This window comes from Emys orbicularis, chromosome 25 (genome assembly GCF_028017835.1).
Source record: "Emys orbicularis isolate rEmyOrb1 chromosome 25, rEmyOrb1.hap1, whole genome shotgun sequence".
Lineage (NCBI taxonomy): Eukaryota > Metazoa > Chordata > Testudines > Emydidae > Emys > Emys orbicularis.
In genome coordinates this window covers 13,177,075-13,199,288 of record NC_088707.1, presented here as the reverse complement: position 1 = coordinate 13,199,288, position 22,214 = coordinate 13,177,075, and the positions used below count along the sequence as shown (strand labels likewise).

The window sequence follows — 22,214 nt, the reverse complement described above, 5'->3', positions numbered from 1 at the left end:
CACCAAAGGGAAGTCGTGCCTGACTAACCTAATTGCCTTCTATGATGAGATAACTGGCTCTGTGGATGAGGGGAAAGCAGTGGATGTGTTATTCCTTGACTTTAGCAAAGCTTTTGACACAGTCTCCCACAGTATTCTTGCCGCCAAGTTAAAGAAATATGGGCTGGATGAATGGACTGTAAGGTGGATAGAAAGCTGGCTAGATCGTCGGGCTCAACGGGTAGTGATCAATGGCTCCATGTCTAGTTGGCAGCCGGTTTCAAGCGGAGTGCCCCAAGGGTCGGTCCTGGGGCCGGTTTTGTTTAATATCTTTATTAATGATCTGGAGGATGGTGTGGACTGCACTCTCAGCAAGTTTGCAGATGACACTAAACTAGGAGGCGTGGTAGATACAGTAGAGGGTAGGGATCGGATACAGAGGGACCTAGACAAATTAGAGGATTGGGCCAAAAAAAACCTGATGAGGTTCAACAAGGATAAGTGCAGAGTCCTGCACTTAGGACGGAAGAATCCCATGCACTGCTACAGACTAGGGACCGAATGGCTAGGTAGCAGTTCTGCAGAAAAGGACCTAGGGGTCACAGTGGACGAGAAGCTGGATATGAGTCAACAGTGTGCTCTTGTTGCCAAGAAGGCTAACGGCATTTTGGGCTGTATAAGTAGGGGCATTGCCAGCAGATCGAGGAACGTGATCGTTCCCCTTTATTCGACATTGGTGAGGCCTCATCTGGAATACTGTGTCCAATTTTGGGCCCCACACTACAAGAAGGATGTGGAAAAATTGGAAAGAGTCCAGCGGAGGGCAACAAAAATGATTAGGGGTCTGGAGCACATGACTTATGAGGAGAGGCTGAGGGAACTGGGATTGTTTAGTCTCCAGAAGAGAAGAATGAGGGGGGATTTGATAGCAGCCTTCAACTACCTGAAGGGAGGTTCCAAAGAGGATGGAGTTCGGCTGTTCTCAGTGGTGGCAGATGACAGAACAAGGAGCAATGGTCTCAAGTTGCAGTGGGGGAGGTCCAGGTTGGATATTAGGAAACACTATTTCACTAGGAGGGTGGTGAAGCACTGGAATGCGTTACCTAGGGAGGTGGTGGAGTCTCCTTCCTTGGAGGTTTTTAAGGCCCGGCTTGACAAAGCCCTGGCTGGGATGATTTAGTTGGGAATTGGTCCTGCTTTGAGCAGGGGGTTGGACTAGATGACCTCTTGAGGTCCCTTCCAACCCTGATATTCTATGATTCTATGATTCTATGATCTAATCACTCTTCTCTGAATCCCCTCTAATTCTGCAATAGCCTTTTGGAGATCCTGGGCTGCACACACTTCAAAGGTGAGTCTGCAACATTGCTTTATAGAATGGCATTAGAATATTATGTATTAATCTCCATCTCATTCCTTATGGATCCTAACATCTTTGTATTTTTGACCACAGCTGCGCAGTGAGAAGAGGTTTCACTGAGCTGCCTACAATGATACCCAGGTCTCTTTCTTGAGTTGATACACTTAATTTATAACCCTGTAAAATATGTGAGTAGATTATTTTTCCCTCCAGTGTGAATTACTCTGTATTTATCAACACTGACTTTCATTTGCCAAGATGTTGCCCATTCACCAAGCATGGTCCAGTTTCTCTGAAGTTCATCACACTCCTCTCTGGTGGTGACTAACCTAAATGACTTCGAATCATCTGCAAATTTTGCCCTCTTCCAGCTCAATCCTCTTTCCAGATTATTAATCAATGTATTAAACAACACAGGTACTAGTATGGAAGCTTGAGGCCCCCATTGTTAACTTCTTCCATGCTGAACATTAACCATTTCATCCTACTCTTTGCTTTCTGTCTTGGGCCATTTTTTGATCCATGATAATACTTTGCTTCTCATGCTGTAAGTACTTAGCGTCTTTAGTAGCCTTTTGTGTAGGACCTAGTTGAATGCCTTTTGGAAGTCTAAATAAATTCAACTGGTAAACTCCAATGGGTTCTCCTTTTTCCACTATTTTATTGACATGTTCAAAGAATTATAAGAGATTAGTGAGACACAATTTTCCTTTAAAGTTCCCATCAGAACATGATCCAGGTGTTTTGTTATTCTGTTTCTAATTATTGTTTCAACCAATTTGTTTTGTCTATTTAGAATGTAAACTTTTGGGGGTAGGACTTTCTCTTTTTATTAAATAGTTGTTGTGAGTGGGTGGGTGGGAAGGAGACCCAACTTTAGCATGTATGTAGTCCCATTTACTTCCCATTCTCTCCAATGTTTCATGCATGCTGAAGAACCTTGGTGAATCAGGGCCTTTTTCAGAAAGGTTTATATATAAAATGTGTGTTATATGCATATGGGCTGGAACCATTTACCTCAATCCCAGAGAACTACAGAATCTCAGATAAAATGGAACATGGATCCCAACCAACATTTGGTCTGGGTTTGACTCTGCAGACTGAAAAATCATCCCAATTTCCCTGCCCTGTCTCTCATGTTAATTTCTAGAAAGAGAGGCCAACAGCCCAGTCCTGAAGCCCTTAGTGCAAGAGTGACCATCAACTGCAAGGGGAGATTTGCTGTGGTAAGAACTATAGGATCAAGCCTTTGAAGATTCATTAATCAGACGTGGATACTGGACTCAATTTTAGTATGTGCCTTATTGACTCAATAGACTGGTTTTGGGAATACTCCATCATTCAACTCTTCTGACTGGCTCTTTTGTGGCTGTTATAGACTGTAACAGCTCCAGATATTGGGAGGTATCGTCTACATCTAGGGATGCCCTCTCTGAGGTACAAAAAACCAGGACATCCAGGATGATCCTGAGCCCATAAAACTAGACAGCTGGCAGTGTGTACTGACCACCCTTACAGTTATCTCAGGATGGATACATTAAAAGAAGGGACAATCTTGGGAAAACCTGGACAGACCCTATCTATCATGTCTTTCCAGCTGCTACCACGAGGCCTAGGTGTTACAAAACTTTGGGACATGTGAGTCCCTCAGTGGATTTTATCTTTTTGTATTCTTATTCCTTGTTTGGACGACATTATATTGGTTTATTTCCAACCCGAACTGAATCCTTTAGCTGAGTTGCAGAAGAATCAGAATTGTTCTAGAGACCTTGGACTCTGCCTACTATTCACTTTGGCTCTGTTTCTTATTGTATTTTCCTAGCCTACATTGACACACTCTGCGCACACAATAGGATCCAGTTTGGCCCCCATTTATACTGGCTCAACCCCATTGACATCAGCGGGGTTGGCCTACTGCAGATGGAAGCGGAATGTAGTCTTAGAGGCAAATATTCCAGCACAGGCTAGGAAAATGCCCAATGGGGTTGCTCTAGAATGACTACACCCGCAGCCTTGAGGTCCGGTGAAACCCAAATCAAGCACCTACCTGAAGGTCTAGCAATTATTCATCTCATAGAGGTTGGTCTATAGTTAAAGGTCACTGGGTACTTTGTGAGTGTATTTTAGAGGGAGAGCTTAAAAGGAAGCAGCTGCCTTTTAAAGGTGCTTCTCAGTGCAGGCACTATTGCATAGTAAATTAGAACACAGTTCAGCAAAGCATTTAAACACTTGACTTCAGTGGGACTTAAGGACATGCTTAAAATTAAGAGTGTGGTTAAGTATTTTGCTGAACTGGAGCCTTAGATCTGGAGCTGTCATTTATTTCCTCTGCTTTGGAAGGCATGGTCTTAGCAGCGAGAATCCTCAAACTGCCAGGGAGTCCTTGCTCCAGATACTCATTGCCTGCTGCTACTCAGCCTGGAAAAAGTCTCTCCAAAGCTTTAGCCACTTTGTCTCCCCGCCCCCATTTTAAGACTCAGTCACCCCATCATATCTGTGTGGCAGAGGCTCCTTTAGCACTCTGAGCACTACCAGGGAACAGGGCTCTCCTAAACTATGCAGGGTTCAGATTACTTGAATCGTAGGCAAGTTCTATATTGATTGATTGTTTAACCCTCTCCGCGCCCATTGTCACTGCTTGCCGAGCCCAACATGTTTGTGTAAGTGACCAGAAAACATGCCTGTTGTTTGTATTATTTGTGCCCGGGGAAGCCAAGGGCCTGGGGAATGCACTTTCTGGGGTGTGTTTCTCTGCCAACAGGGAGAAGACTCATACTAAGGGAGAAACCTCTACTTGAGAAGGAAAACAGATCTATCTCTTCCAGGGGATTTTCATTCCTCAGTATGAAAGTCTCAGCAGATGCCTCCTGACTCAATCATTTAACCCTAACTGAGTTATGTCAGAATCTCATTCAGGGCGAGAACCCAATTGGATTCTCGAACAGTTGGTTGCACAACAAAGTCCAATCATCCTGTGCAGCTCCAACGGCATTTTTTCTCTTTAGATACAGCCACTCTGAGCAGTGCTCCCCAGTGGGCACCCCCCTCTCCAGACGCACACTGCATTGCTTCACAGTCTTGATTATTGAACGAGGAGGAGAAGGGTCTAAAGGAATCTGACAAGGTCTTCATTTTGGTGGACCTCCTACGCCAGGCTTAGACCCTCAAGTTCAGCATTCGTGATCAGGGTGGAGAATTTTATTTTGCAGGGGAAAAAAATGCAAAGGCTGAGATTTAGCCGTTTTAAGGAGTCTGCGTATCTTTTAAAGGATTAGAAATTATATACTCATAGTCACATTATTAGACATGCTTTGACTGCAGTAATTGAAATTTTCATTCTTAATCCCCATGATAATTAACAGATTTGTTTAATGATCGCTCCCCTTTCTCTTTCCCCAGACATGGCAGTCCATTTCCAAGTTCACTCCAGCCTACTTCTCTGCATCACCAAGTCTGCACAGAAGGGATTTAATTAATTAATAATAAAAAGCTTTTCTGGAAGGGGGAAAATAATTAAAGTATTTTGACATAACTAGTTTCTGCCTCATGGTTCCATACATACACAGTCCCCTACCTACATTGTATAGAGACATAGGAGACTTGTTCCAATGAGAAATCATATGCGATAAACTGAGAAATTGACTGAAATATTGTACTATATTATACATTGTAGTAAACATCTTCTATCTTCAAGTGACTCATGATTGTTTTGTTTTGCATTTCTGTTCTTCAAGGAGGACTCTAACCTTTGATTAAATTTTGTTAATGTGTTTATTTTTAAAAGGTAGAATAATACAGGTCAATTAGCCACATTCTAAGATAAAACTGATTTCATTTATTTTTTGGTCAGAGAAAATAAGGGACATATCTGCAATATAAAATTTCTCTCGAGTGTCATTTGTGTCCTCTGCATATTTTCTGGACTAAATTCACATGAATGACCGAATAAAACAAAAGGAGAGAAAGAAGACCCAAAACTGCAGCAGTCCAAAAGAAAATAGAATTTAAAAAATAATAATGGATTGAGCAGTATTTAATAAGAAGGGGAGGAGAAATCTGCCTACGAACAAAAGCCAGAGTCCTGTGACAGATGAAAATTATATTGCACAGTGAATAAAAATACATCCTTGTATATTTATTTTAAACACAACTACAATGGCTGAAATTGGAGAATTAAGGGGGTTGGAGAAATCTCCATTAGTTCAGGGATAAACCTATACATTGTCCTTTAAAAATAACCCCGAAATGTTTAATGAATTACCAGGCAAAGCTACAGAAATTGTGTTTGGAACCAAACACGCAATTGTGGCTAGCTCAGAAGAACTAAGGGTCGGAAGGAAGGAACATGCACACACACAAACCCCATCTCTAATAATTAATGAACCCATTAATTAATCATAAAAACTCAGGGGGAAATCTTACCACCAAATTGGGTACCCGGCTAAGACCTTTGTGCCACTGAAGAGAAAAGATAAAATTAATCCAAGCAGGTGGTAATCCATTAGTCCAGACTGGTGCAAGGGAAAACCTCAGTGAAGTTTTCAGAAAAACATTAAGGGTGAAAATGAAGTATCCCCCCACCCCAAACAGTCAAACAAAGTCCCTTGAAGTGCAGAATGACTTTCTCTCTTGTCAGAAACGCACCTCTCCAAGCCTTTCCCCCTGTAGATCATCCAAAAGCTTCTATTAAAAAGTGCAGGGCTTGGGGATGTCAGCAGGCAGCCAATCAGACTGCATGGCCTAAGGTAAGGGATGATTCTATAGTTCAGGGCTGTCAGTCATTCCCTCCCCCACCCCCCCCCTCGGCCCCACAACTTTGTTCCTAGCCCTCACTGGGGAAGGGCACAGAGAAACCCTTTTGCGAGAGACATTGCTGGGATAATGAGATTTCTTTTCTTTTCTTTTCTTTTTCTTTCTTTTTTTTTTTTTAAGTTCACTTAGGAACCCGGGTGCACTGCTCCTGCACGTGGCTTGTCGTGATGAGACTCTAAGGTAAGGAAGAAGGATATTTCTGATTTCTCTCAGTCTCAGGGTGGAGAAGGGAAAAATGACCTATTTAGTTGGCGATGGAGGTAAATATAAACCCCTCACAGTGGGGAAGCAGAACTTCAGGAAGGGAAGGCTGCAAGAATTAGTTGTGCTGCTTTGCAATTGATCTATTTTTTTAAAGTTAAATAACTGCATGCCCCAAACTAGTTAACCCTTAAATCAAGGAATCAGTGCCTAGTAGTCAAAGCAGGGGGGGCTGGGAGCCAGGGCTCCTAAGTGGGAGTGCATGGGGTGCAATGGTTGGAGCTGGGCAATTGGAACTCAGGACTTTTCGGTTCTTTTCCTGACTTTGCCACTGACCCACTGTGTGACCTTAGGAAAAGTCACTTCCTGTCTCTGTGTCCCTGTTGACCCACCTGTAAAATGGGTATAACAACACTTACCACACGGGAATGGCAGTGATGCCTCAAAGATCCTTGGATGAAAGATGCTGTAGTAGGGTAAAGTATCATTAAAGTAATAAGTTACTGTCATGAGAAAACACAACTCCTCACCAGCTAGCCCAGTTCCAATGCATAGAGCCCATGTTCTGAACAGACACAGTGAAAGACCAATAAGGACACCTCATTAGTGACAGTGGAGGTGCTTTATTGACAGTGACCTGTGTGTCAGCAGAATAAGGTGACAGGGTGATTTAGCACAAACAACACATAGGAACAGTCAGTAATATCCTCAACTCGTGTAAATCTGCATCGCTCCACTGACTTCAAATGGAGCTGTGCCAGCTTAGACCAGCTGAAGATCTGCCTCCTTATAACCAGACATCAAAACCAATGATCACGGGGAAGTGGAAATAACAGAAATATGGGGTCTGGTCTCAGGCAGCCTAATGTGTGGGCTTGCTTTTAAAAGACTTCTCCCCAGAACCCAAGGCTGTTGGCGCCAAACTCATTTCTGTACATAGATAACTATTGAAATGCACTGGGCCAAATCCTGCAGCCTTTATTTCATTTCCATGAGTTCAATGAGTAAGAATGCAGGCTTTGGCCCAGAGATAGTGTATTGCCCCCTGCAAGCTTCATTTGGTCTAACATCTCCATGACCAACTTACTCGATCTTGATACCAAACTCCCTCTCTCTCTGGCCAATTTACCAGGCATCATGCATCAGTGAGAGGACATTCCTCCCCAGGCTATGCACCGTACACTGGCTCTTCACCCATTTCTGCTCTGCTGCCAGGTCTGTGGTTCTGATGTTCTTCCATCCTCAGAAGGCAAAACAACACGCATCTCTTAGCTTTTCATTAGGGTTAGGATTAGGGCTCATTAATGAAGCCTTTAGTATGTCTGGAAATGTCTCTCTTGGAGACAACCAAGCATGAACAACCCAGCTTACTAAAGGATATAAATGGTGGAGTTAGGGGGACTTGATGCTATTCCAAAATATGCATACTATGGTGATGGGTGCATTAAGTTTAACTACATATGTAGAGCCAAATCCTGAAGACCTTGCCCATTGTTTACTTAGGACAGTCTGTCACTGAACAGAGATCATAGAATCATAGAATATCAGGGTTGGAAGGCACCTCAGGAGGTCATCTAGTCCAACCCCCTGCTCAAAGCAGGACCAATTCCCAACTAAATCATCCCAGCCAGGGCTTTGTCAAGCCTGACCTTAAAAACCTCTAAGGAAGGAGATTCCACCACCTCCCCAGGTAACCCATTCCAGGGCTTCACCACCCTCCTAGTGAAAAAGTTTTTCTTAATATCCAACCTAAACCTCCCCCACTGCAACTTGAGACCATTACTCCTTGTTCTGTCATCTGCCACCACTGAGAACAGTCTAGATCTATCCTTTTTGGAAACCCCTTTCAGGTAGTTGAAAGCAGCTATCAAATCCCCCCTCACTCTTCTCTTCTGGAGACTAAACAATCCCAGTTCCCTCAGCCTCTCCTCATAAATCATGTGCTCCAGCCCCCAATCATTTTTGTTGCCCTCCACTGGACACTTTCCAATTTTTCCACATCCTTCTTGTAATGTGGGGCCCAAAACTGGACACAGTACTCCAGATGAGGCCTCACCAACGCCGAATAGAGGGGAATGGTCACGTCCCTTGATCTGCTGGCACTGCTCCTTCTTATACCACCCAAAATGCCATTAGCCTTCTTGGCAACAGGGGCACACTGTTGACTCATATCCAGCTTCTTGTCCACTGTAACCCCTAGGTCCTTTTCTGCAGAACTGTTGCCTAGCCACTCAGTCTCTAGTCTGCAGCAGTACATGGGATTCTTCCGTCCTAAGTGCAGGACTCTGCACTTGTCCTTGTTGAACCTCAAGATCTGGATATCTGAATATCAAGATCTGGCCCAGGAACAGTTAGGCAGATGGGGAGGGACTGGAATGAAAGGATCAGGAAGAGAGAGGGGGTGTTTGGTATCAAGGCAAACCTTTCTCCTGGAACAGTCCACGTGTTATAAACTGACTAGCCATGAAGACTGGCAGGTTTCATCATGACTGTATTCTGGAGAAAGAGGCCATGATACACAGGAAGTGGAGCCTTTGAGGTACTCAAACAGCCTCGAATTGGCCACTGCGCGGCATCACACTGTGCCACAGGCAGCATTTTAAAGATGAATAACAAGCATATTTGTGAAGACCATGGAATCTGGTCCAAAGCCTATTGAAGTCAATGGAAGTCTTTCCCCTGATTTTGATGGGCTTTTGATTGGGTTCCATAAGAGTTCCTTGTATCCATTCTGCTCCTGAGTTCTCTGTGCCTGTCAGCCTGAAATGTATGAGTTCCTTGTCATGGAGCCTGCAGTGGATTCCTCTAGTTTCAGGAGGTCTCAAACTTCATTGTGCCGTGACCTACTTCTGACAACAAAAATTACTACAAGACCCCAGGAGTGGGGGCTGAAGCCTGAGCTCACCCAAGCCCCGCTACCCCAGGCTGGGGGGGGGGGTGAAGCCGAAGCCTGAGCCCCACTGCCCTGGGTGGGGGGCCCAAAGCTGAACCCCAAGGGCGGCAGCCCCAGGGGAGGGGAGGCTGTAACGTGAGCACTGCTGCCCAGGGCTGAAGCCCTTGGGCTTTGGCCGCGGGCAGTGGGGTTCAGGCTTCGGCTTCGACCCTGGGCCCCAGCAAGTCTAACACCAGCCCTGGCGACCCACCATTTGAGAACCACTGCTCTAGTTCATGTAGTCAGTGGCTGTATTGTTTGCATTCCTCTGTCATTCAGATGGAATTATTTGGGAAGATTTTTAAGGCCAGAATTTGTTATCTGAAGGCTCACATTTTCAATGTGTTTTCATAGGGCTTGTCTACACAGCGGAATGATGCGCTCTGTGTTGGAGGTTGATTTCTAAAGCTCACCAACATGTTGTGCTTTAATTGGACCATGTAGACCCTGCTGGTGCACACTAAAGGTTCCCTATGTGCTTTAACATAGCTGTTTCAAACAGCACTTGGTTAAAGTGCACCAGCAGGGTCTAAATGGACCATTTAATGTGCAACACTATTTAAGGTAAATGCCAATGTAGACACAAGCACAAATGGATATAAACTGGCCATCAACAAGTTTAGGCTTGAAATTAGATGAAGGTTACTAACCATCAGAGGAGTGAAGTTCTGCAACAACCTTCCAAAGGGAGCAGTGGAGCAAAAACCCTAATTGGCTTCAAAACTGAGCTTGATAAGTTTATGGAGGGGATGGTCTAACGAGACTGCCGACAATAGCACGTATCCAATCTGTGACTGCTAGCAGCAAATATCCCCCGAAATAAGTGATGGGACACTAGATGGGGAGGGCTCTGAGTTACTACAGAGAATTCTGTCCCCGGTGTTGGCTGATGGGTCTTGCCCACAGGCTTCGGGTTTAACTGATCGCCATATTTGGGGTCGGGAAGGAATTTTCCCCTGGGTCAGATTGGCAGAGACACTGGGTTTTTTTCGCCTTCTCTTCAGCATGGGGCACAGGTCACTTGCTGGTTTAAACTAGTGTAAATGGTGGATTCACTGTAACTTGAAGTCTTCAAACCATGATTTGAGAACTTCAGTGACTCAGCCAGAGGTTAGGGGTCTGTTACTGGAGGGGGTGGGGGAGGTTCTGTGGCCTGCGATGTGCAGGAGGTCGGATTAGATGACCACGATGGTCCCTTCTGGCCTTAAAGTCTATGACTCTATGATGTGCTTTAGAAATCAACCCCCACAGAGCACATTAGACAAATCCCCATTTCCCTAGATCTTCAAAACTCTGGTTCTCACTGCCCGAGAGGGTCTTCTCTCCCTGTGTGCTGTGGTGACAACAGCAATCAGCTATGTGCTCACAGTATATCGGTTTTAACCTCTGGGGGCAGAGCATTTCCAGTAGAGGGCTCTCCACGCCAGAACTTGCTTCCCAGATGGGTCTTATGTAGGGTATGTCTACACTTCGAGCTGGACATGTAATTTCCAGTTTGAGAAGACATAACCACACTAGCTCTGATCAAACTAGTATGCTAAACACAGAGTGTAGCTGCAGTGGCACAAAGCATGGGAGGTGATAGCCACCCGAGCGCATCCTTAGCATCTCAGATGGGATTGTTCTCAGGATGGCTAGCCCCTTCTGCTGCTTGCACCGCCATGGTTGCATTCTATTTTTAGCTCTCATTGTATGTTAACTGTCATCAAGCTAACATGGGTATGTCACCTTCTAGCTCCAGGTGGACATACCCAGAGTCTGAGTTTGTTAGTCTTTGGAGTGCAAGTCCATGTGCAGTTCTCTTGGTCTGGGGACACTCTGAAGTCCTCTCTGGATAATATTGTGCAGGTCTGTTATTATGTTGAGTATCACTTGGATACTATAGTGATGTGGAGTGTTCTAGACACACCTAAAAGGGACATAAGATTAGACCATATTAGTGGGTCCCCATCCTCCTATTGAAGTCAACAGCAAAACTTCCACTGATTTCAGAGTTTTGAAATTCTCCCTGTCCTGAAGGAACGCAGGAGAGCTGTGTCTTAGCTTTTTTGCAGGAAATTAATTGTTCAAAAGAATTCCCCCAGCAGGGCAGACAGGTCTCACCAGGAAGCTTGGAATGTACTTTGGTTTATAGTTGAGTGAGATTAAGAATTTTTACCTTTACTTGACACTGAATGTGGTATTACATTCTTTTACCAATACCCACAGCACCACAGAGAGGGTGGTCATCCAGGGGGTATGTTTCTAGTGGGGTCTGGGTTTATTTGTAGTCACCTGTTTGGATATGTAGCTAAGGAGGCCCATTGAAAACTTGCCCATCTTCAGTGGTAGGTACCTAAATAGAACTTCCAAAGTCCATATTTAGTCTTAGAATCTATTGAAAATTCTATTAATCTATGGGGACTCTGCTGAAACCAGTAGAGTAACTCCTCAATTTTGCCTTGTGTAAGTGAGATCAGAATCTGGCTCTTAGCTCTTGCTATCATCCCAAAGACATCTGCATGACAACCTGAGCAACCAAAAGCATGTCCTAATGAGGATCCCACTGTTACAATTTGGGGCCTAAGAGTGAATGAAAGTTGTCAGAAGGCGTGAGGGCGTTCAAACCACAACGGAAGGTGCCACGTTGATTGGTGCCAGGGGCTGTGTGACACACAGACCCTTGGCAAAAGGTCCTCTGTTCTTTGCAAACAACTCTTGTCTCAGACCTGACAAACTCACTACTCCAAAAACATGCCTTGCAGGGTATTTATCCATATGGGGTAACATGGAAGGTATCCACAGAAAGCTCATAACTTATTAAGACTCATCAGAGAGGGGTTCACCCCATCTATAAATAGAGACAAAAGAATGTTTCAGTATAACCCAGAGTGGGGTGAGGCACTCTGTATCCATTCACTGAGGAAACATCTTGGGGAACAGGGATGTCTTCACAGGAACCAGGAACCAGCTAGCTCTGCAACAGACAGACAGAACTTGGGGGGGGGGGGAACCCTACTTTATCATATAGGAAAGGTAACTATTGATAAGCCCTAGTTTGCTTTTTATGATTTTGTTTTGCATTGCAACAATTTGTTTCCACCACTCTCTCTTGTTTCTAGTTCAATCTGTGTTCTTTCTTACACAAACTTATTTCTGTTTAATTATAAATGCTCACAAGTGCTGTGCGGTTTACAGGAGTGGTGATTGAAGGTAAAACTAGCAAACTGGAGTACTCTGCTCCTTTGGGGGCAGAGGATCCGGGATTTCTGTGAGTAGCTAGTGATAGGGGCTGGATATCACAGAGAACACCTCAGAGGGATTTGCGGACTGGGCTGTACCTATGGTTGACCTGCAAGGTAAAGACAGGGCTGACATCGTCTGGAGGAAAGTGCCTGAGTGGTTGAAAGTCTGGTTGTGTTAGGGAGCTGACATCCAGCTACCACAAGGAAGACTCCCTCGTGCTGGAGGTAAGGGGAATAATAGGGTGACTCTAGGGTACCCCGAGAACAGTCAGAAGCTGTCAGTCATATTTATTGACAATCTTTTGAATGAAATGGTGTACTGAAGTTTGGAAGCATTGACTGTCCTCAACAGAGCAAACTCTGCCCTTTCCTGGGGTTTAGTTTTACTGCTATCTTATAAACAACAGCAGCATAAACCTCCACCTAAGCTTCCACCCAGGGCTTAACTGTCTCTAGGATTTCCCTCCTCTGTCCTAGATTCCTAGTTCCCTCTGTCTTCCAGAGAAACTCTTCTCTTGCTCCCTTTCCCTCCATTTCATATGCTGGTTGGCCTTAACAGGACCCACCAGCCAGCAGCAATTGAGTAGAATTTTAATGCGGTGTGTCACCACATGAGCTGAGGGTGACTCAGCAGAAGAACCCGACTTCCTGTTCAGAGTTAGAATGTGCTGCCCTGCTACATGATCACCTGAGTACAGCAAGATGTGCGTGGGCTCTAGTGCCAAGCCACGTCACCACTGATCTCCTGCAGAGCGGGGTTGGGTGCAGGCTGAACATGCACCTTCCTCATGAGTGGGTCACCGCCCCACTCACTCCAATTTGGCCTGGCCACCCCTCTGTCATGACAGAGGGGCAGCTGGGCCAAATCTGCCGCCTTACACCAATGAGAGGGGGCAGCACACTGAAGTTTTGTCTAAGGTGGCAGACTATCTTGAGTGGCCTCTGCTGCCTCTGACTCACATTCAAGTTACATGATGCCCATTAGTATGTTCTTCTCTTGTCTTAAGTTCGTGGAGTCCATGTCCCGTGTTCCTTACTCCAGTGAAGGTTGTGTGGGGTCTACAAATAAGTTCCTGTTTTGGGCTGGGTTGCATGGGCCCACATTTACTGATCTGCCATGTGTTAGGTTGCATGGGGCCCCCGGGTACCTCCATTAGGTCAGGCAGCAAGAGACCCGCGTCCATATTCCTGGTCCACAAGCTGCCGTCTGATGGGGAAGGCTATTGTGTCTAATTTCTGTAACAAATACTCATCAAGTTAGGAAGATCATTCCCACCTTGGTCAGCTGAATGTTCTGGGGCTATTTCTCCTTGTTGCTCATGTGCGCAATTCCATTTTCCTCTCCTGGAAAGCTGAGAGCCTGATTCTGATGTCACTTGCACCGGTGTAAATCAGGAGTAACTCCACAGCAGTTAATTGAGTTACACTGGTATAAGTGAGGGGAGAACTGGGCCTTAGTCTGAGATTTGGGGAACTTTGTGAAGATGATGATGGGAAATGCTGGTCTTAGCAAGGGCCCTGAACATCAGTTCTTTCTCTCTGATGAATATGGATGGTCTCTCCTTTGATATATATTCTTCCCCCATCCCCTGCATATTTTACTCCTGGGGGAGTTCTGCACCACTGTGCATGCGCAGAATTCATGTGCCCCGCAGATTTTGTTTTTTATCCACATTATGCCTTTTGCCCACCAGGGGCTGCTGTGGCACCAGAACAGAGGGCAGCCGGCTCACTGGCTTTAGCAGTCAGCAGCCGATATTGAGGAGGAGAGGCTGTGTTCCTCGGGGGCCTGACTGCGGGGGCAGATAGAGTGGGACACATGGGTCTGGCTGGGAGGTTCACATAGTTTGGGGTTCAGAAGGGCTAGTGAGGGGGACAGACTAGGATGGGGGCTCAATGGGAGTGGGGGTGCAGGGCCACATGAGGACAGAGGACGTCTAAGTGTGGGTTCAGGGACAGTGGGGGCAAGGGGTGCATGGAGGCAGGGGTGGCTGAGGGGGGTGCAGAGACACATGGGGACAGGGAGAGAGGTGCATGGGGACAGGGGAGGAGGTGCAGGGACACATAGGGATAGGTAGAGGAGGAGTGCAGGGACACATGGTGGCGGGGAGGAGCAGTGGCTGAGTGGGGGGTGCAGAGACACATGGGGAGGGGGATGGCGTGCAGGGACACATGGGCACAGGGGCAGATGTGCCTGGCTGAATGGGAGAGGGAGGGGTCATCCAGGCTGTGCATGGTGCAGGCTCCCCAACTGCCTTACAATCTCTCACCCCCAAAAAACCTGTTCCGTACTTCTCCCACCCACACTCAACAACCCTCCAGTTTCACTCCCAGGCTCCTTCTTAGCAATTACTTCCCTCTCCCTCAGCTTCTCCATTCCCGTTGACTCCCCCAAGCCTTTGCACTGCTTCTGAGAGGTGTGGGAAATATATTTCTGTATTGTAGCTTAAATAAATTATTACTCAACGTTCTGTATTAATATGTCTAGTAAGGAATCTATTTGTCTAAAAACATTTCCTGAATCCTTTTTGTTGTCTATAGTTACAGGCATACTTGTTGACAGGTATTCTGAAATAAATTACTAAAATAATAGAAACTAGGGTGATTATATTGTGTTGTTTTGACAAATAAAATATGCAAAATTTTGCAGAATTTTAAAATTTTTGCACAGAATTTTGAATATTTTGGTGCAGAATTTTTAATGTTTTGGCACAGAATTCCCCCAGGAGTAATCTTTCCCCTCACTCTTCTGTCTCTTCTCCCGGACTCCCACTCGCATAGGACATTGCCTAGCTTTCAAAGGTGCAGAGGTTGAGGCTCCTTTGTACCATGCTTTGGATAAGAGGTCTTGGCTGGTCTTGTGGCCAAGGCATTAATTGTTTGTTGTACTTTGTATTAAAGCAACAAGAGATTTATTTAAAAATTATATTAGTTTACTTTGTATGTAAGAATTATATAACACTGAAAGCAGAGCCTGCTGTGAACTGCAGCCTGCCACAGTGTGACCTGCCCTCCCCAGTCTAAACGATGCCCCCTTCCACAATGAAGGTTGCCCTTTGGCCTCCGCAGCCAGACCCACATTACTGTGCACAAACTGCAACTCAGAAGATCTGCGCTCTCTTCCTGTGTGACCCTGGGCAAGTCCCATCACATCTCTGTGCTTCTGTTCCCGGCCTGTAATTTCGGGTGATAACCTTTCCTTTGCCTGTCTTGTCTCTTCAGACTGTGAGGTCCTGGGAGCAGGGACTGTCTCTGATTGTGGGTCTGTGCCGTGCCCAGCACAATGGGGCCCTGATCTCAGGTGGAGCCTCCAGGTGCTTCTGTCGTACAAATAATAATAATAGATGTCAATCCCTCGTACTGAAGTTCCTCGTGGAACCTGGTATTGCAGCCCGGGTATTCCAAGGGCAGACGAAATAACCAAATGATGATCGGTCCTCCAACTATTTCATCCTGAGGACCACTTTATAAGAAAGAGACCCGCTTCTGGAGCTGACTCTGTAACACCCATCCTTGATTGGTATCCCCAATCCTTGTTACATGATGGGAATACTTAGAGGCCGCAGTCAGAGATCAGACCCCTGTTGTACAAGGCGCTGTACAGTCATAGACTGAACAGACAATTCCTGCCCTAAGGAGCATTCAGCTGAAATTCAGGAGCTATTGATACTCCACAGACCTAATACCATCCCTGCCAACTACCGTTCATGTCTACCAGTCTCAGTAAAATTCCCAGGTGCTTCTGTCTCGCTTTGCATCCTGCCCCAGTTCAAGCTCTTTGCTCTGAAGCCTTCTGCGTTTCTTGCTGTGACAATGACCCTTGCTAGTGTGGTTTGGTGTGGAGAGGGCTGGTATCACTCTGATTCCAGACTTTTTGATCCTCTTAAACATATAAATCTTGTTTTGTCGCCAGGGCCCCGCTGCTCTCCTGTCATGTGAGAAGAAACCTGAACTGGATACACTGGAGGTTGCTACTACCACCAAGCACCTTGCGCTCTGCCTGCCTGCTGAGCTGGGACTATCAGAAATACTGGCCAAAAGAGTCAGCAGGATGCTTGTTTGCTTGCTTCACATCATCACCTATATTACTTCTTTCAGAACCATCGGACCCTAATTGGAAAAGCCCCTAGCAGTTTGAAGCCCGGTTTGCTTTGTGATCTTCTGCTCCATCATGGAGAATTAGAGACAGATCTTGGAGAGACCATAGGAAGTGAAACAAATACACTAACTTACTAAGAAAATTCCCTCCTAATTAATATACAAACACATAAAGCAACAACAAGCTTCTACTCTAAGTAGACTATAGGGGCCATGATCCTCATGCTACAATAGATGTCAGATTGTCCAATGGGGACACAAGGTGGGTGAGGAAATATCTTTTATTGGACCAACTTCTGCTGATGAGAGAGAAGCTTTCGAGCTTACACAAAGCTCTTCTTCAGGTCTAATTGTTTAATGATAATTCCTTCATTTCTTATGGCAACTTTTATCAGAAGGATCCCAAAGCACTTTTCAGAGAATGCCGGGGTCAATTCGGCCCTCACCTACACCAGTGTAACCACACTGAATTCAATGGAGTCACACCCGTGTAAGAGAAAGCAGTGTGGCCTACTTTATTGTTACAGCGGGAGTCACCAGATGGCACTCTTGCACATGGTTTTACAAGTTCTTTTTCCTAGCATGAGCGCGCTGTTCGGTCTTTGAAGAAGTTATGCATCGCTGCTAGACAAGGTCTACAATCTGAGCTCAGGGTGTGATTCCCCTGTGTGTGTTACATACCCTGCTAGTTCTCATCAAGTTCGTGTGCGTATACATAGCAGCGTAGCTGCAGTCCTTTGGACAGTGGCAGTAGAGGCACAGCTCATCCAGGCCGAGTACAAATGAGGGCTGTCGATTAATCGCAGTTAACCCACGCGATTAACTAAAAAAAAATTAATCATGATTAAAAACATTAATCGCAATTAATTGCACTGTTAAACAATAGAATACCAATTGAAATGTATTAAATATTTTTGGATGTTTTTCTATATTTTCAAATATATCGATTTCAATTACAACACAGAATATGAAGTGTACGGTGCCAGGATGCCCACATGAGATAGACCATGCCAGGCCAGAAGCAGCAGACACTAGTGCCATCTGGAAGCTGGTTACTGCAGACTGCTACAGGTCCATGGCTAACCAGTTTGAAGCTGGCAAATCAAGTGTGGGGGTTGTTATGGCAAAGGTTTGTGAGGCAATCAGAACTCTGATGTACCCAAAAGTGATTGGTATTACAAAACTTCCTGAAATAATTGCTGGGTTTCAGAAAATGGGCTTTCCAAACTGTGCTAAGGCCACTGACGGGATTCATGTGTCCATAGTTTTCCCTCTGCAAAGGAGGACACATGGAGTAGTCCCTAAACCACAAAAGGGACTACTCCAACTTTATGCAGGCCTTGGTCAGCCACGGGGAAAATTCATGGGCGCCAGCATGGGATGAACTGGTAAGATGCATGGTGCCAGGGTGTCCTGAATATCAGGACTTTACCTTCATGGACAAGCTGGGACATTATTCCCATTGAATGACATTGTTAGAAATGGAGTCACTGTCATCATTTTTATTCCAGAGGAACCCGATTACCCTCTGTTGCCCTTGGTTTATGAAACCGTACCCTGATTTAAGAGGACTGGCAAAAGCAGGTTCAGCTACACTTCAGTAGTTTTAGGATGGTGGTGGAATGTGCATTTTACAGACTGAAATCCCATTGGCGCTGCCTTCAAAACTGTTTGGATGCCAGTCATCAGTGCAGTCAGTATTATTGTGGCCTGCTGCGTTCTGCACAAAGTCTGCGAGGCAAGTGGGAAGTTTGGAGAGGGACCGGCTGGGAAGCACAGGCCCAGGAGATTATGGGATAGTGTTGGTGGACGCTCCAGACCTAAGTCTGGTGACTCAGACTTGAGTTGCATCCACATTGCAAAATGCCTCAGCTTTGACCTGTGTCACAGTGGGATTCGGACTCTGACCCTCATCCACATCAGGGTCCATGGGCCTAAGTCCAGAGGGGTTCCTGGACTGATTCAGACTGATTTCTGTGTGGAGAGAACCAGGGTTTGGGCTTAAACCTGAGTCTGAGCCCAGGCTCAGTGTGCTGTGTAGACATATCCTTCATGACCTGTCCAATTGGAAATAGACTGAGACCCATGAAACTCATTTCACATAGCCCACCAAACAGATGCCAGATGGTAATTACTTGTGGTCACTGGGCATCCCTTATTGGAGTCTTGTGCCACTTATTGGGCCAGCTCTTCAGGCAGAGGTTGCAATCCCTCAGCTGTTACCCTGGCTTGCTGGGATCAGAGGGAATTATGGGAGGATGCCCCAAATGGACAGATCCGATGATAGAGTAAACCAAACTGGGATTGGCTCTATGCCTGTGCTCACAGCAGAGTCAGAGCAGTTGAGAAGAGTTCCTATGCAGACATGATATGGCAGCATCTCACAGTAGGGGACTGTGATGGGATCCCAGGAACATCTGCTTCTCCATAAAAAGCAACAGAGGGTCCTGTGGCACCTTTAAGACTAACAGAAGTATTGGGAGCATAAGCTTTCGTGGGTAAGAACCTCACTTCTTCAGATGAAAGTAATGGAAATCTCCAGAGGCAGGTATAAATCAGTATGGAGATAACGAGGTTAGTTCAATCAGGGAGGGTGAGGTGCTCTGCTAGCAGTTGAGGTGTGAACACCAAGGGAGGAGAAACTGCTTCTGTAGTTGGATAGCCATTCACAGTCTTTGTTTAATCCTGATCTGATGGTGTCAAATTTGCAAATGAACTGGAGCTCAGCAGTTTCTCTTTGGAGTCTGGTCCTGAAGTTTTTTTTGCTGTAAGATGGCTACCTTTACATCTGCTATTGTGTGGCCAGGGAGGTTGAAGTGTTCTCCTACAGGTTTTTGTATATTGCCATTCCTGATATCTGACTTGTGTCCATTTATCCTCTTGCGTAGTGACTGTCCAGTTTGGCCAATGTACATAGCAGAGTTGGCACATGATGGCATATATAACATTGGTGGACGTGCAGGTGAATGGCTATCCAACAAAGACTGTGAATGGCTATCCAACTACAGAAGCAGTTTCTCCTCCCTTGGTGTTCACACCTCAACTGCTAGCAGAGCACCTCACCCTCCCTGATTGAACTAACCTTGTTATCTCCATACTGATTTATACCTGCCTCTGGAGATTTCCATTACTTGCATCTGAAGAAGTGAGGTTCTTACCCACGAAAGCTTATGCTCCCAATACTTCTGTTAGTCTTAAAGGTGCCACAGGACCCTCTGTTGCTTTTTACAGATTCAGACTAACACGGCTACCCCTCTGATACCTGCTTCTCCATGTGAAAGCTCTGGAGCCACAGTTGGTCATCTCATGTCTGCATGACAATGTGATCCTACCAGTTTGTTTTTGTGGCCCTGTACCAGAAGTGCTGGTTTGCACATAGGGAATCTGCAGCTAAGACCACTGGCATCAGCTGGGTTGTGACTAGCATGTCAGCAACCCCTTTTGGCAGATCACAAACTGCTGCCAAAATGTCCACCAGCATCTCTCAGATGCTACTTCTGATTCCCGAAATAGGACTGACAGCATGAATTGGAAGTCTTCCACTGGGTCAGGATCCATGTTGATGGCTCAGGCTGCTGGGAGCATGCGGACACAAAATGGTTCAGCTGGATTTATTGGCAGGCAAAAACCACCAAAAACACTTCTGATTGACTCCTACGGGACAGACAGACAAGTTCACCCTCAACCCACTGTGAAGCAAGCCATAGAATCATTTCAGCTGGCGAGGGTGCTAGGAGTCCCGGGATATTATGGTATGTGCTCATGTAATGCTGACAGACCGGGGCATTGGTGGGCAGGATTGAACCGGGGACCTCTGGAGCTTAGTGTAGGAGCCTTTACCGCATGAGCTAAAAGCTAGCTGGCTCTTAGCTAAGGCTGTAGAGCAAACTCATTTAACTCTCTCCCTAAGTGGTCTCCATGCCACTAGATGGGACAGAGCACCACTCCCAGGAGGTGTGTGGGTTACACTCACAGAAGCTGGAGTTCTGACTCGGCTTTGTGTATTGCAGTATGGACGTGCCAGCCAGGTTGTAAGGCTTGGGTTTCCCATGCAGTGTGGACACTCAAGCATAGGCTTGGAAACACCAAATCTGCAGGTGCAGGTCACACAGTACCAGGCTCACCAGGCTGTGCAGACGTATCCAAAAAGGCTTCTCACTGGCAGTCCCAGCAGGGAGGAAAAAGGACTGAAGGAGCCTGAAGATTGAATTTACCCTCCAGGTCAAGGTAGTGCCATATTGGTGAGGCAGTGAAGAAGAAGCTTGCCTTGCCACGCCTTAGGACATGCTCTTCTGGGAAATCAGCACTGCTCAGGGTTAGGCACATTTAGCCTTTACACTGACTTCTCCTGTTCGATGGCTCCCACTACGTGCACTTGTTGTACTAGTGATCGTACCACATGTAAAGGATAATGGACCAGAGACTACGCTTCCTTGCATCTTGGGTTGTCATCTACATCCATCTTGAGTGCAAATGGGTGTGAAACTGTGGCCATTCTGATCCAGTAGCAATTCACACACACACTGCATCAGTGTAGGCAATGATCCAAGGTACGAGACAGTGGGGAATCGGGCCCTCACGGCCAGAATTTTCAGAAGAGCTCAAGCGCTCAACATGCTGAGCTTTCTTGTAAAATTTGGCCATGAGCTCTTTTGAAATGTTGCCCTATTGGTCTGCACGTGAGGGCAATGGCATGAACCATGTGTATGATTGCTAATGACGTCTCTTCTGAGAAAACACCCTGCATCTCAGTTCAGGAGTCCCAGGCACTGGGGTATGTTTGGGCTGGCCACTGTAAAGCTATTGGGCCAAATTCCAAGGTGAGTCTAAGGGAGACAAAATTGCTGGGTTACATTCTGAGGGTCCCAGAAGAAGGCCAGTTTAGGCCCCATTAGGGTAACACAGACTCACTACTGGCGTTGGCCCTTTATAGTGAGAGATGGACCCCGCGCTGGGCCAGGATCACAGCTTTAGGTTGTACACATCCAAGTTTTGGGTTGGGCCCATCTGGTTATAAATGTAACAGGCTGCACCGAGTGGCTTTTCAGGGCTTTTGGGTGGGAGCAGGATCTGTGCACACAACTTTATCCTGGGACTTTAAGAGACCTGAAGGCTTGAGGCCAGTCTATGGAGTAGACTGAGAAAGAAGACCTGTGGGGGCTGGAAATAAGACCCCCCTCCCCAAAACCCATCAAGTCTTTGCTTCCATCCCCACTATCCTGGGAGTGGCCACTAGAGACTTCAGCAAGGGCAGCTGCTCGGGAAAGGAGTGAGCTGGGCCGGAGGCAGGCAGAAGGGCTGAGGCAGCGGCTGTGAAGCCGCTGGGTAGGGATTCAGTCCTGGCCTTTGGGGAGGGAAGTTTTAATGACACAACAACAACAACAAAAGAGGAAAGGGGGAAAGGAAGAAAAGGCTCCTGCAGGGATGGTTGCCACGGAGACCACAAGGAAGTTTGAACCAGTCCTGCTCTTTTCACAGCCGCCTTTGAGCCAAGGAGGGAATTATGGCCAGTGATAAAAGGAGACATGTGGCCCTTTACTCATAAGGACCAGCCTCTGCGTTCGGAGGCTTCAGCTCATTTTCTCTCTTGTCTCCTCCCACAATTATA

At 46.1% G+C, this 22,214-nt stretch overlaps 1 protein-coding gene across 1 annotated transcript in view; it reads right to left on the bottom strand.

The window, feature by feature from the left end:
- Positions 1-5,841, bottom strand: part of WNT3 (Wnt family member 3) — a 91,115-nt gene extending 85,274 nt beyond the window's left edge. The window contains exon 1 of the mRNA XM_065422514.1: positions 5,762-5,841. Coding sequence (XP_065278586.1) covers positions 5,762-5,841 — 80 coding nt within the window. The remainder of the gene's footprint in view (positions 1-5,761) is intronic.
- Positions 5,842-22,214: the final 16,373 nt, after the last annotated feature.